This window comes from Rhododendron vialii, chromosome 5a, assembly GCF_030253575.1.
Source record: "Rhododendron vialii isolate Sample 1 chromosome 5a, ASM3025357v1".
NCBI lineage: Eukaryota > Viridiplantae > Streptophyta > Magnoliopsida > Ericales > Ericaceae > Rhododendron > Rhododendron vialii.
In genome coordinates, this window is record NC_080561.1 from 13,132,491 (window position 1) to 13,145,525 (window position 13,035).

General features: G+C 38.9%; 3 protein-coding genes across 6 annotated transcripts; all 3 read right to left on the minus strand.

Annotated features, from left to right (window-relative positions):
- Positions 1-610: 610 nt before the first annotated feature.
- On the minus strand, positions 611-1,966 carry LOC131327593 (protein FAR-RED IMPAIRED RESPONSE 1-like). The gene is made up of 4 exons (XM_058360743.1): positions 1,253-1,966; positions 1,002-1,141; positions 887-939; positions 611-702 (listed from the first exon to the last, which is right to left on the minus strand). Exons 1-4 carry the CDS (start codon positions 1,964-1,966, stop codon positions 611-613), a joined length of 999 nt encoding a protein of 332 aa, XP_058216726.1.
- A 758-nt stretch (positions 1,967-2,724) lies between these two features.
- On the minus strand, positions 2,725-7,102 carry LOC131326247 (uncharacterized). Of its 4 annotated transcripts, XM_058358955.1 has the most exons (5): positions 6,729-7,102; positions 6,491-6,628; positions 5,153-5,211; positions 4,604-4,731; positions 2,725-3,019 (listed from the first exon to the last, which is right to left on the minus strand). In XM_058358955.1, exons 1-4 carry the CDS (start codon positions 6,893-6,895, stop codon positions 4,715-4,717), a joined length of 381 nt encoding a protein of 126 aa, XP_058214938.1. In that variant the 5' UTR covers positions 6,896-7,102; the 3' UTR covers positions 2,725-3,019; positions 4,604-4,714. The 4 variants fall into 4 exon arrangements, with proteins under 4 accessions (XP_058214938.1, XP_058214937.1, XP_058214940.1 ...); XM_058358954.1 differs by lacking the exons at positions 2,725-3,019; positions 4,604-4,731 and having other exon boundaries at positions 5,050-5,211; XM_058358957.1 differs by lacking the exons at positions 2,725-3,019; positions 4,604-4,731; positions 5,153-5,211 and adding an exon at positions 5,348-5,373.
- On the minus strand, positions 7,081-9,925 carry LOC131327594 (uncharacterized). Its single transcript, XM_058360744.1, has 5 exons — positions 9,826-9,925; positions 9,451-9,536; positions 9,304-9,333; positions 8,204-8,404; positions 7,081-7,494 (listed from the first exon to the last, which is right to left on the minus strand). The coding sequence occupies exons 1-5, from the start codon at positions 9,923-9,925 to the stop codon at positions 7,081-7,083; spliced, it is 831 nt and encodes a 276-aa protein (XP_058216727.1).
- Between the last annotated feature and the right edge of the window lie 3,110 nt (positions 9,926-13,035).

Genomic DNA, 13,035 nt, shown 5'->3' on the forward strand with positions numbered 1-13,035 from the left:
GGAAAAGGTAATCTTCTCTCTCTCTCTCTCTCTCTCTCTCTCTCGTTTGGACTCTGTTTCCCTTTTGGATATGGGAACAACGTGAATATGGGAGATTTTATAGGAGTGGGATATGAAAGATTTTATAGGAGTGAGATATATCAAATTAACAGTTTTTAAAGGTAAGGGTATTTTGGTCCTGAACTAATTCCTTTTTTAATTGAATTGGACTTAAGGCCTCACCAAAACCTAATTAGTGGACTAGAGGGGTTATGAAATTTAGAAGTGGATTTAGTGGGTTACAAATATGCTATAGTGGACTTCCCAACAATTTTTTATAGTTTGTTCACCCTTATACGGCATTTCAGCTGAAGGAACGTGAATGCGCGTAAGTTATTACCCCCGTCTGGAGAAAATGAACCCGAACAAAATCGAACAGTAAGTCTACACATCCCGACCTTTACTCCCGATTTTGTTCCCGACGCTGACGTGGCGGGTGGGCCCCACGTCAGCAACTGAAAAAAAAAAAAAGCTGAAAAATTTCCCCCATACTAGACGATTTCCCCCAAAACGATACCATCTGGAAATTCTTCCAAACGTGGTCACCACCAGCGATTTCCCCCAAACGCGGTCACCACCGGCGATTCCCACAAGCCTCACCCCCATCGGCAACTCCCACCAGCCTCACCCTCCACGTCAACGACCACCACCAACTCCTGGGCCCTGCAACGATGGCACCACCGACGCCATTACCGACCACCAAGGTCTCGTTCTCTCTCTCTCTGGGTTGTCGATGACTCTTACAATTTCAGTCGATTCTAGCCTCTAATTTCACTGTAACTTGTTGAAACCCAAAAAAAAAAATTAGGGCTTGTGAAATTGCGGATTTTTTGGTTCAAACCCTAACGATAAGATTTCTGTTTCCTATGTCCATCATCAACAGTCAAAGATTTATGCATCCTATAGGCAACATAGTATTAGTATCAACTCATGCTAGAACAGGTAGTTTTAGTTACATTTACAGAGAAATTGAACTGTCACGTTTCAAAATCCTTTTTGTGAATGGACTAGAGGTACTTCTGGAAGAGGAAAAAAAAAGCATGTGCACTGTACTGATAATGTAGAAATCATTTATATCTTCTCTACTAGGAAATTCTTTTCTCTGCTCAATTAGCTCGAGCAAAGGTATGAAGTTTTATACCAGCCTAACTGAAAATTTTGCGCTCTTTGTGTTGCTTCAATGTCCTCAGTGGAGTTTGTTGCTGGTTCATACCAAATTGGTTACTTGTTTGGAATCCTTATCATGTTCAATGTATAAGTTTCTGTCAAAATAAGAATTCATACTCTCACTTCTCTGTGTGGATGACATTCCCGCCCAAAATACATCTTTCACAAAAGCCGGCACCCATCGGTTCTTCTCTAAGTACAACCCATGTAACCATTCATTATCTTGAAGTTCGTACTTTTTGATGAACATCTCCCAAGCATCCTCAAATTCATCTTTTGTAAGTGAATCATAAACCACACTTTGCAAACAAGGTGAAATTGATTTATATGCATCGTACTTTCCCAATTTTTCTGGCACCTTTTTCAAGATGTGCCATATGCACCACCGGTGTCGGGTGTTAGGAAATACGTCTTCTATAGCATTCGTCATGGTCATACATTGATCGGTAAAAATCGCTTTGGGAGCACAACCCCACATGCATGTCATCCAAGTCTTAAATAACCACGAAAATGACTTGGTGTCTTCATGAGATACGAGTCCACATCCCAATAATATCAACTGACCATGATGATTGACGCCTACAAATGGAGCAAAAGGCATATCATACTTGTTTACGAAGTATATTGTGTCAAATGTCACAACATCACCAAACTCCTTACAAACTGCCTTACTCCTTGCATTAGCCCAGAATACATTCCTCAATCGACCATCATCATCCAAATCTATGGCAAAAAAGAAGTCAGAATTGTCGGCTTTCATCTTCATAAAATAACTATGCATCGCCTCAGCATCTCCTTCAACAATTAATTTATGTCGCTCCGTACTCATAAAATTTTGACAATCCTTTTGATTATATTGAAGGTTATCATGCCCCCCGCCTGAATCTGAAGTGAGTCATAAGTCTTATACAACGGAATCCCTGCTTTATCATTCAATATGAGCTTTCTTTTCACATGGTCATCAAGAACGCTATTGCTTTTGTAAAACTTGGACTTTCCTGGGTAATATTCATGATTGTGCTCCAAGGCAACCCGATTTAACCTCCACTTTCCATTCGGACATATAGCAAAATTAAGGCGAGCCGGACACTCAATTTTTGTTTGTGGCCGTGGTTTGACCGGATTGGTTGTATTGACCTTCACTACAACAAAAATTACATTTTACAGCGTTCGAAAAACGCTATTGAATGTCATAGATAGCGTTTTAGAGAACGCTGTATTAGCCGATGCTGTTAAAAGTCAAGACTTTTAATAGCGTTTTTTGAACGCTGTCTTTAGATAAATTTTTAATAACATTTTTTGAACGCTGTCTTAGATAAACTTTTAATAGCGTTTTTTGCACGCTATCTTAGATAAAATTTTAATACTTTTAATAGCATTTTTTGTATGCTAATTTTGAGATTCTTTTAATAGCGTGTTTATCATTGCACCACTGATTTAATATTATTTTTTATTACATTCAACACCAACTGTAAAATAATTATTAGAAAAACACAAATATAATCTAAAACTTCAATATTACCAATGTAATTAACAAAATTAATTCAATCGGGCAAGTATTCATTACACCAGCTTTTGAAACAACTCGAAAACACAAATTACATGAAAAGGTTGCAAGAATTTCAATGAATTCATATAGTACCCCGATGTCCAATGTTATCAAAGGTAGCCAGCCATAAACAAGCTAACCAACATATTACTTTAAAATTTCCTATGCTGCAAGCTTGTTGAAATTGATGCAATCTTCGAGCAATTTAATCTCCCTTTCCTCCCAAAGCCAAGCACGTGGAATTGATGCAATCTTCTTGATTCCCTGTGGTACAAAATTTTGGATCAATAGATGGGTGTAGAATAAGCTCGTGATTCGCGAAAATATTCATACTATAAAAGCACAAGCATTATTAAATAAGAGGATCACGACGGAAGTGCATCATCAAGATGCATAATATAACTTAGAATTACCAAAAAAACTACTCAGTTCCTACTTAAAAGCCATCAAAGTTCAATAAATAAATGAAAAAACCCTCACATAACTCTTCTCACCCCATTAATTTGTATCTCAACCGAACCAATACTCTATCGAAAGTATAGAAAGCAACAAAGCCAGAAAACGCTATCGAACAGATAGTGGTTGGGAAAAAACGCAATCACCTAATGCTTTAAAAAGGAACAACAAATGCAAGTTACAGAGATGCAAGCAAAAATGCCTTTTCATACCTTGGTAAGCACTTAAATCAAACTGATGTATCCTCACAATCTTCCTCTAACATTGGTTATCCTTTCATCATCATCATCCATCTACAAAATGAATACAACAGTAGGGTTCAATAGTACCTTACCTCCTATTGTAGTTGACAAAACAGTCGAGTCGCATTTAAACTTAACATTTTTTCACGTACTCTATCGTGTGTAAATAGTATTACCTTTATGAGTTTCATTAAAAAACTTGTACATGCATATTAAATCTGTCGTACTCTAAATTATCTACATAGCTGATCTTTTAATAATGCTCCACATCTTTCTAGAACTAATTCAAAGTGTGTTTCTCCAACACAAACATAACTGGCAAATAGGAAAGGAACATCAAGGCCCATCACTGAAGGCAACAAACAAGATGGTGGGTAAGTCATAATATCAATTAGGAAAAACACGAGCCAAATTATTGTGGAATATAGACAGCCCGGGTGTGGGGGGTGGGCACCCTATAACACACGCCTGGATTGCGCCAAAATAGTCTCGTTAGGCTACTAACAACAGTGTTTTTTTGTAGTAATGAAATCAGATTTGCCCCACATATAACCTTAGTTTATCGAGGAGTCAAGAGGACCAATCTATATCCAGTTCTAGTTATTGCACCAAAATCTCAGATCCAGCAAAGATATCTAACAATATCTTGAATACCTTAAAATTGGTAAAGCAAGCAATAAAGATGGCCAATGTCCTAAGTCCTAACTATATCTTAGCCAACAAGGTACTATTTCCTTGTTCCAGCAACTAGAATATCCTATTCCAGCAGTTCACCTATATTTGCAACAAGCGAAACCATTTTTAGCATTTACCATCAAAGTCCTACACTTAATTTATAGTCTCTGCTACTTATTTTATAGTTCCAGCAACAAATTTTCAACCATCATGCAATTAACCGTGTTGTCAAGACCAAACAAAGACTATAGACTGAAAAGTGATTTCAATGGATGGACACGTAAAGAGAAACTTGTCATTTACCTTAGTTGATATCCTTCCTTCACTTGGTGTATTAATCTTCTTCTTTTTTTTGCTTCATCGTATCCTTACCTATCCAATATGTATGGAAGACAAAAATACCTCACAAGTCACAACCATAAGAAGTTGATACTTGATAAGGGGCAACCCTTGCAAAAGTTCTGTTTATATTTACCTCTTTCTCGACATCGACATAACCAAAAAGGGGAAAATAAATATAGCTTCCAATTGATCCTCTTTTTCCTCCAGTAGCCCAACTCTGTAGAATGCTCCTCTTCCACGATAGTTAGGGAGCTTCCGAGTCTGCTTCTCAATGGAGTATGTTACCAACTAGATTATTATAGCAGTAAGCAAATAGTGGGAAGCTAGGAAACTAGTTACAATCATCACAGAGCTAATGATAGCCCTTAAACCAAGATCATTAAGAAAAAAGAGCCCATCCAACTTGAAGATTCCAACTTCAACACAATTATCTTAGCAAATTCAACACAATTATCTTAGCAAAATGAAGGATAATAGTTGGTAAACCATATATGCCAAACCACTCATTGTCAAGAGTCCACGATAAAACTCCACTCTGGTCAAGGGTATTGGGCATACTACATGGTTCAAATGCCAAGCCCTAAAGACATTTCCTTTCTTTCAAAACCAATTACAATGAAAACAAATAGATCATGAAACAACTAAAACAGCCAAGAAGCGCAAAGATAAATAACATGCTTACTGGGGGAGGAACAAGAGTGTAGGTGGTGTTCCTTCATTAGTTGCCCGCTGATTCTGACTCTAGAAAGCTCAACAACAACCAATGGTACTACCATTAATCCCAACAACAACCAAAGTCTCCTTGAATCTGACCTCATTTCTTGATTTTAATAGTCTTCATTAACATAACTAACTCATGTTTTTTACATGGTGATTGAAACTTACGTTTGTTATACAATGGTACTACCATTAATCCCACTTTGCAAACAATTTTTAGCGTACTCCGAAAAATAAATGTAATATTACATCTCTAACTGCTACACATACATACATACATAACAACTAAGAACTTGTGGTTTCCTTGTACCTCTTTTGTGCTTTGGCTTCAACTTGGAAATGTAAATAACAGATATATTTGTCAACATTCAAGAAGAACTCTGCTTAAGGCAATGCCAAGAGAGACTAGACTCTTTCGGACATTGAAATAAGTTTTCATCTTTTCTTGAACTCATGTTCTCCTTAAGATGTTTTAAGTTTCAACTACTTTCTGTTGCTATTTTTTTCTCTTTCTTCTTTTGCTCACCATCCACGGTTTGTTAGTTTTGTTTAGGTTTATTCGAGAAACAAGAGATTTAATTTAAGGAAAGGCAAAACTGCTAAAACATGTGTCTATTCTCTGCTTCATTGACGCCTAATTTTGACATTAAAATAACAATTGGGAATTCAATTTCTCAGGCCTTGTAGAATTATTAATACTTGAGTAGGTGAGCTTTAGTTGGAGGCACTACTACATGAGAATCCACGATAAGAAAATGAAAATGGAAATTTAACAAGGAAAAACCAATGCCTCCACCAGCTTGTGGGGTGATAGAAGTGGTTTCCGAAGAAGGCCTAAGACAGTGGGGCATGGGGCGGGCTGGCGACGTGCCCGGATCGATTGTGCCGAAAATAGTATTTTTCGGCTAATTGGACAATTCCAATTCTAATCTTTATCCTATAGTGATATCGATCAATGATACGTGATTTTGAACAAGTACTTCAGTTAATGCTTCAATATCAAAGAACCTCAAACGAAATGGAATAAGGTTTTTATTTTTGTTAAGTTTGAGAAGTCCCCTCGTTCCCTATTTTCAGAAGCAAAAAAAATCTTTATTCTTGCACAAATTCAGTTTTCGAAGGAAAATTGTTTTGCAAGTGTGTCTTAAATTGTGTAGGTGCAGTTTGTGGCAATACACCAAAACGATACTCCATTATTTATGAGGAAATAGTCTATTTTCCTCCGGACGGCAGGCAAAAATTCCAAAAATGAAAAAATAAATCAGATGCAACAGATCGAAGATCGAAAGAAAAAGAGATTCACCTGGAAATTTGTAGAGCTTGACGGAATGGTCGATAGATCTGGAAGCGAGACAAAAACGATGAAATCGAGTCAATATAGCTTTGATTCTTTGCCTCAACCAGTGCAATAGTTCTGAATATAGCTTTGATTCTTCTCCAACTACGGAATGAGGGAGAAGAAAATGATGAAATCGAGTTATTAGTAGAGAAAAATAGATTAACTGAACAGATTTAAAGACAACCAGAGAGCGAGGACCTACCTACTCACGATTGGAACCCTAGAGATCGATCCATTAGCAGGCAACACTAATTCGCCCAACTTGAGAAATCTACCACCATTTCGCACGAAACGATTGGGAGCTATGCCGCCACTGATCGAGTTATCCATTGGAATTTTCAGATAGGGCTGTGCGATTTTGGGCGCCATGATTGAACTTTCAGAAAGGGCTTTGCGATTTTGGGCGCTGAGGATCCGCACCTATAAAATTTTGGAGGAACGCTGTTAAAGTCATTAATGAAACGCTATTGAAATTTCGGAGCGAGCATTTGCTTTCTGAACGCTATATCTGCTTGTCTATTATAGCATAAGTAAAAAAACGCTATAAAATTATGCTATAGAAAGTCATATTTGTTGTAGTGCTTTGCCTTTCCACCACGACAACATTGAAAAGTAACATTCCTCAAGTTTCTATCTCTTCCCTTCTTGTTAGTTCTTTTAGCCACAGCAAACCCATTTTCTTTGGCATATCTTGAGTAATATAGATAGGTATCATTTAGTGTGTCGAATATCATTCCCTCCTTTGGTTGCTCAACTCTATCTTCAATATTTTCTGTTTCCTCCTTTCCATCTTCATTAGTACATATCTCATCACACTCTTTTTTAGAAGAACCACTCGATACCTCTTCTCCATCTCCATTGTATCCGCTCCATACCTTTTCTTTCTCATTAGTATCTATCTCATCTTGATTCAATGATCGTTGAGGCATTGTCGATGGAACAGAATCTAGCGACATCGGAAACATCACCTACATGTTCAACAATTAACTAAGGTCGATAAGTATTATCACACGATAGGACACCAAATCAATAACGACTTCATGAGATTAAAAAAAGAGGGCCAAGTCATGCATCATTTTGACAACAAAATTAATTTTTTCTCCAATAGGCATCAATAATTTCAGTTAAACAAAATCTCTAATTTCAGTTAGACAAGAAATCCTAATTTCAGTACATGCATTTTTTTCTTCTTTCAAACCATTTAGCATACAAGTAGATTGCACCGCAGTTACTCAAGGAACAAATTAGGCTACTCTCAAAACAGAACTGATCATAATCATAACATCAATCGTCACTGTAGTCATTACAATTCTAGATCAAACATGGAACTTACACACTTTTTAGCTACTCCAATAAGAACCAAAACAAGGGAGATATGATCAACTTATTTCATGCTAGAACTAAATGATGACCGGACCAAAAATTTCTAATGTTCATACCCAACTGAACACAATGATGATGGCCAAACCAAAAATTTGCATATCGGAAGCAGAAATCTTTGACTGTTGATGCATATAGGAAGCAGAAATCTTATAGTTAGGGTTCGAACAAAAAATCCCCAATTTCAGATTTCCTAATTTTTTTGGCTTTGAACAAGTTACAGAGAAATTAAAAGCTGGAATTGACTGAAATTGTAGGGGTCATCGACAACCCAGAGAGAGTGAGAGAAAACGAGACCTTGGTTGTCGGTAATGGCGCCGGTGGTGGTGTCGTTGTTGGGCCCAGGAGATTTTTCCTGCTGGTGGTGGTCGCCAGAAGTGGAGGGTGAGTCGTCGGTGGGAGTCGCCGGTGGTGGTGGATGTCACTGGTGGTCGTCCTCCTCACTCCCTCTCTCCGTTCATTTTGCAAATGTTGGTTTGGGGGAAATGCCGAAATGCCCTAGTTTGGAGGGAAAATTAAAATTTTAGCCTTTTATTTTTTCAGCTGCTAACGTCTACCACGTTAGCGTCGGGAACAAAATCGGGAGAATGGGTTGGGATGTGTAGACTTATTGAAAATCGAAAGGAATTAGAACTTAACTGTTGGTCAAGTCAATGTATTATGTTGTTGTGATTGGGTGAATGGAGTAGCAAATATTCATACACGGTGATTGTGATAACAGACTTAAAAATAGAAAAATCATGTCCTTTACATTCAAAATTTTGAGATAATGATTAATTAAAATTAACACCTTAGAGCATCCACAGTGGAATAATCAAAAGCCGGCACATCATCTTTCGATTATCCGTGTAAAGGGTTGCCAAGGTTAGCAATGTAGAGATCCACAATAGCACAATCAAAATTGAATAACCAAAACTTGCCACATCACTTTTTCAGCTTTTAAAAATCTAGAAATTGTGACATAGAAAATAATTATTTTTAAATAATTTTCAAACTAATAAAAATAGGTTATTAGAAAAAGAGAAAATAGTTTTTTTTAACTTTGATTTAAAAAAACAAGTTTTTGGGAAAAAGTTTTAAAAAAAATACTTTTTGAATAAAAAAAGTTAGAAAAGTTTTTTTTTTTTTTTTCAAAAGAACAGTTTTTGAAAAATAGTTTTAATAAAAAAAATTGTTTTTTGCAAAAAAATAAAAGTGTTTTTCTTAGAAACATGTTGAAAATAGAAGAGAGAAGGTTTTGTGTAATGATGGGGTATTTGATTGAGGATATGTGGAAACAACTAAATTTAATTATTAGCAAAAAGTTACTAGTTTTGATTATCCAATGGCCAAAATTTGATGAGTTGCTAAGTTTGGTTATTCTAATATAAGCTCTTTTTTGAGCAAATGTTGCTAACCTTATCAACTTCTTGGTTTTGATTATACCACTGTGAATGCTCTCAGTACATGATTGATAAGTATATAATAGACCTAAGGAGGTCAGCACTACAAGAATCACAGACCTAGGGAGTAAAACCAGTCCCACTTGGACCTCTCTAGGAAACCTGACCTGGGACAAAGTCAAGGTATGCAAGGTCCGCTTCGTGGACGAAGCTGACATAAGGAAAGTAGGACCAGCTCCGATCCCTAGCTACAGAAAGGGGATAATGTTCGACAGACATTACCCATGGAATATACTTATTCCTACAAAGATACCCCTACAGGATAAGGAATGACCGAAGTCCTAGGGGATAAAGGATGCCCTCAATAAGATAAGCACTAATCCCCTTGAAATACATAATCAGGGATGGATTGGGATTCCTAGCTAAGGCAGGACTCCTTCTAACCTTAAACAGGAAATCCGGAATTCACATAAAACAGTCCAACAAGGACTCAACCTCCTATCAAGATGCCTATAAATACAGCGATAGAATACCAACCAAAGGTAGGCAACTCATAACAGATAATCTCAATACTCTCACTATATAGCAAGTATTCTACTGACTTAGGCATCGGAGGGTGGTTGGCAAGCCACCACATCGGTGACTCAAGCTTTAACATTGTTTTGCAGGATCAGGTTAGAGCCGACGACAAAGCTGATTCATCAGCTAGCGCCGTCTGTGGGAAAGACTTTTTCCTTATGGTGAATAGTTTTGTATGGTAGAAACCCGATCAAGCAAAACAACAATGGCTTCAAACCCCCCACAAATGGGCGTCAACAATGTCGCAAAGACCGCTGCTGCCGCCAAAGCAGCCGAAGCCACCAAAGCTGCCGGCAGCCGCTAAAGTTGCAAAGGCCGCCAAGGTTGTCGCTGCCGAAAAAGCTGCTAAGGTAGCAGAGGCGGCCAAGGCCGTTGCAGCAAACAAAACTGGAGGTGCTGAAATAACCCCAGAGGCGTTTGCTAATATGCAAGAACAGATAAAAACACTAACCCAAGGGTTACAGACTGCGATGCAGGAAAACGCAAATCTTAGAAAACAGATCTCAGAACCAAGTATCCTAAACTTGCGACATAGTCGACATGAAGAAGAGGATGACAAGGAAGAAGGCGAATCCAATGAAAAGGAAAGCCAAAATTGAAGAAAGCATAGCAAACCGCCCTTGGAAAGGCCACCACATGAACAAGAGGTAATATTCAAGATGCAAGACCAGATTGAAGGATTGATAAAACACATTAAAGCACAAACTCCTGCTACGGTAGAAGAATTGGTGCAGACCACGGATTCACCTTTCACGACCGAAGTCATGGGGCTACCACTTCCAAGGAAGTTCAAAATACCCCAATTAGAGACATTCAATGGCTCCACAGATCCATTGGATCACTTAGAGACATACAAATCACTAATGCATCTCCAAGCAGTACTAGATGAGGTCATGTGTCGGGCGTTTCCAGTAACCTTGAAGCGAAGTGCCCGGTCATGGTTTAATAAGCTGTAGCTAGAAAGTATTGTAGACACATCAATTTGGCCTAACGATTAATTTCAAGGGGAAATTAGTGTTCAGTGGGAAGAGGGGTATTTTATATAGTTTTTGTGAAATTCCTCTAAACATGAAACAGAGGAAGACAAATTCCTAATATATGGAAGGGTCATGTTAAATGACTATTACACCCCTTAGCCAACCCTCCCCCTCTCTCTATCCCCCTAACTTTACTCTCTCTCTCTACTAGTCTGTTTCCCCAACCCCCCAACCAATCACCGCCGCCCATCACAGCCACCACATCCACCATTGTCGTCACCACCTGTCACCACCGCATCGCCGAGCTCAACAATTCCAGTATTCCCAAAACAAACGGCTCAAACCTTCATCAAACCACCACCGCGTCATCGTCTTCGATTTGGACCGAGTTAACTCGTATGGTGATGCTAGTCGACCCGCAAGAGTATGGGATCCGACTCATCGAATCCCTCATGGCTTGCATCGAGGCTATCCAACTTGAAAACCTTAAACTCGTCAATTTTTTGGTGAAGGAAATCGATATTCGGTGGCGGTCGTGGTGCATACAACTGTTCTGTATTTTTTTAACTTCAAATGGGTTTGTGATGGATTTACAAGAGGTGCAATGAAAAGGCTGGGGTTTTGCACCTGCTTTTCTCTTCGACAAAATCGCCACACCTCCGTCGTCATAAGCCCCTCGGTCCTTCATGCCCTTACTTTCATCTAAAAAAGCCCCCAGTTAGAAGAAACGAACCTTAACCTAATTAAAGAAATTGGAAATAGCCCTTCGTTGATTCTCCAAAACTTGAGAATCAATTGTTAAAAGATAACCCAAGGCATAAAACAAGCAAATAATCTAATCTGCCAACAAATGTAAAAGAAAAAGAAGGTTGTGGATACATATGGAGAGAGAGAGAGAGAGAGAGAGAGAGAGAGAGAGAGAGAGAGAGAGAGAGATTGAATGGATCACTGGAAAAAAGAATCGATAAGTTTCAGAATCGAAGTTTTTTTCTTTATAGATTTCAGAATCAGAATCGAAGTTGTGGCAGTGGAAGTGGAGGGGAAAGACAAGGAGCACGTGGGGAGGGGACAAGGAGCACGTGGGGAGGGGGGTTAACGGGGAGAGGCCAAACGGAGAGATAGGGACAAGGGGTATGAAAGTGAAATGATTTTAGGGGAGGGGTATTTTTGTCTTTAAAATCATGTTTTGACAATTAATCTTTTTCTTTCCATAACTTTTTAATTTCAAAAAAGTAGTCTATGACTGTAGATTCTTTGCCCCACCTCCCACTGTTCAGTAATTCCCCCATGAATATAAACGGAAAAACTGAAGAAACAGACAGGCGTGCGTACCGTGCACGGTCAGTGCGTACAGTGAGTTTCGGTAACAGCTTCCATGACATAAATATATTAACTAAACAAGGCACAAATTCAAGAAGAGTACTGCTATGAGTACCGACTGCCACCGTAGGGAAATCATACCAACGGTCGCGCCGGGCCGTCTGCGGCCATAGGACGGCCAATTCAAGCCGTCCAAAAGTTCTATAAAAAAATCCGAGAGGGTCGACACGGGAATCAACGGCATCCGATGTGTGTAGGATGTTTGATCTAAACACCCTATTTTTGTGTATTTCATGTATATATATACGAAAAATAGGGTGTTTAGATCAAGCACCCTATACACATCGGATGCCATTGATTCCCGTGAAGGCCCCCCCTCGGTTTTTTTTTTTAGAATTTTTGGATGGCTCAGATCGACCATCTGGTGGCCGGAGATGGCCCAGTATGGCCGTCGGTACGATTTCCCTACTGGCGGTCGGTACCTATATCATTTTCGATTCAAGACCCCAGCCTAGATTTCCTAAGCAGATAATTTCGATATGATTGTTTGTCACTTGCCGCCGCAAACGACACTTGTCCCATCGATAACATCAAATCGACATAATCCCCTGGAGAATTACGAAACTGCCCGCATATTAGGACTGCTAATTTACTACCCAGATTCTAACGTGCGCGTGTCCGATGGAGATCCTTTCATGACTGATTATTCAGTGCCCCGTAGAGATCGTCAAGTGGTGCTCAAACTCTCTCTATACTGGAGTATATATTTGTGAGAGGCCATATACGTCGTGATGGACGAAGGGTGTCAAATAGGCCGGGTTGGCATGGGCACAACGCTAGCATAATTTTAGATGAGCTGGGCACGGGCACG

Excerpts from the sequence above, each read along its gene's own strand:
- LOC131327593 (XM_058360743.1), bottom strand. The coding sequence starts at position 1,966 with ATGAAAGCCGACAATTCTGACTTCTTTTTTGCCATAGATTTGGATGAT. Across the intron at positions 940-1,001 it reads CGTGACAGTTCAATTTCTCT|GATGCATAAATCTTTGACTG; the intron begins GTAAATGTAACT and ends TGTTGCCTATAG. Across the intron at positions 703-886 it reads TAGGAAACAGAAATCTTATC|GGCCCAGGAGTTGGTGGTGG; the intron begins GTTAGGGTTTGA and ends CCATCGTTGCAG.
- LOC131326247 (XM_058358954.1), bottom strand. The coding sequence starts at position 6,895 with ATGGCGCCCAAAATCGCACAGCCCTATCTGAAAATTCCAATGGATAAC. Across the intron at positions 6,629-6,728 it reads AGGGTTCCAATCGTGAGTAG|TTGGAGAAGAATCAAAGCTA; the intron begins GTAGGTCCTCGC and ends CTCATTCCGTAG. Across the intron at positions 5,212-6,490 it reads CAAGCTCTACAAATTTCCAG|AGTCAGAATCAGCGGGCAAC; the intron begins GTGAATCTCTTT and ends TGAGCTTTCTAG.
- LOC131327594 (XM_058360744.1), bottom strand. The coding sequence starts at position 9,925 with ATGTGGTGGCTTGCCAACCACCCTCCGATGCCTAAGTCAGTAGAATAC. Across the intron at positions 8,405-9,303 it reads AAAACCAAGAAGTTGATAAG|GGCATTTCGGCATTTCCCCC; the intron begins GTTAGCAACATT and ends CCTCCAAACTAG. Across the intron at positions 7,495-8,203 it reads CGCCATTACCGACAACCAAG|GTGATGTTTCCGATGTCGCT; the intron begins GTCTCGTTTTCT and ends TTGAACATGTAG.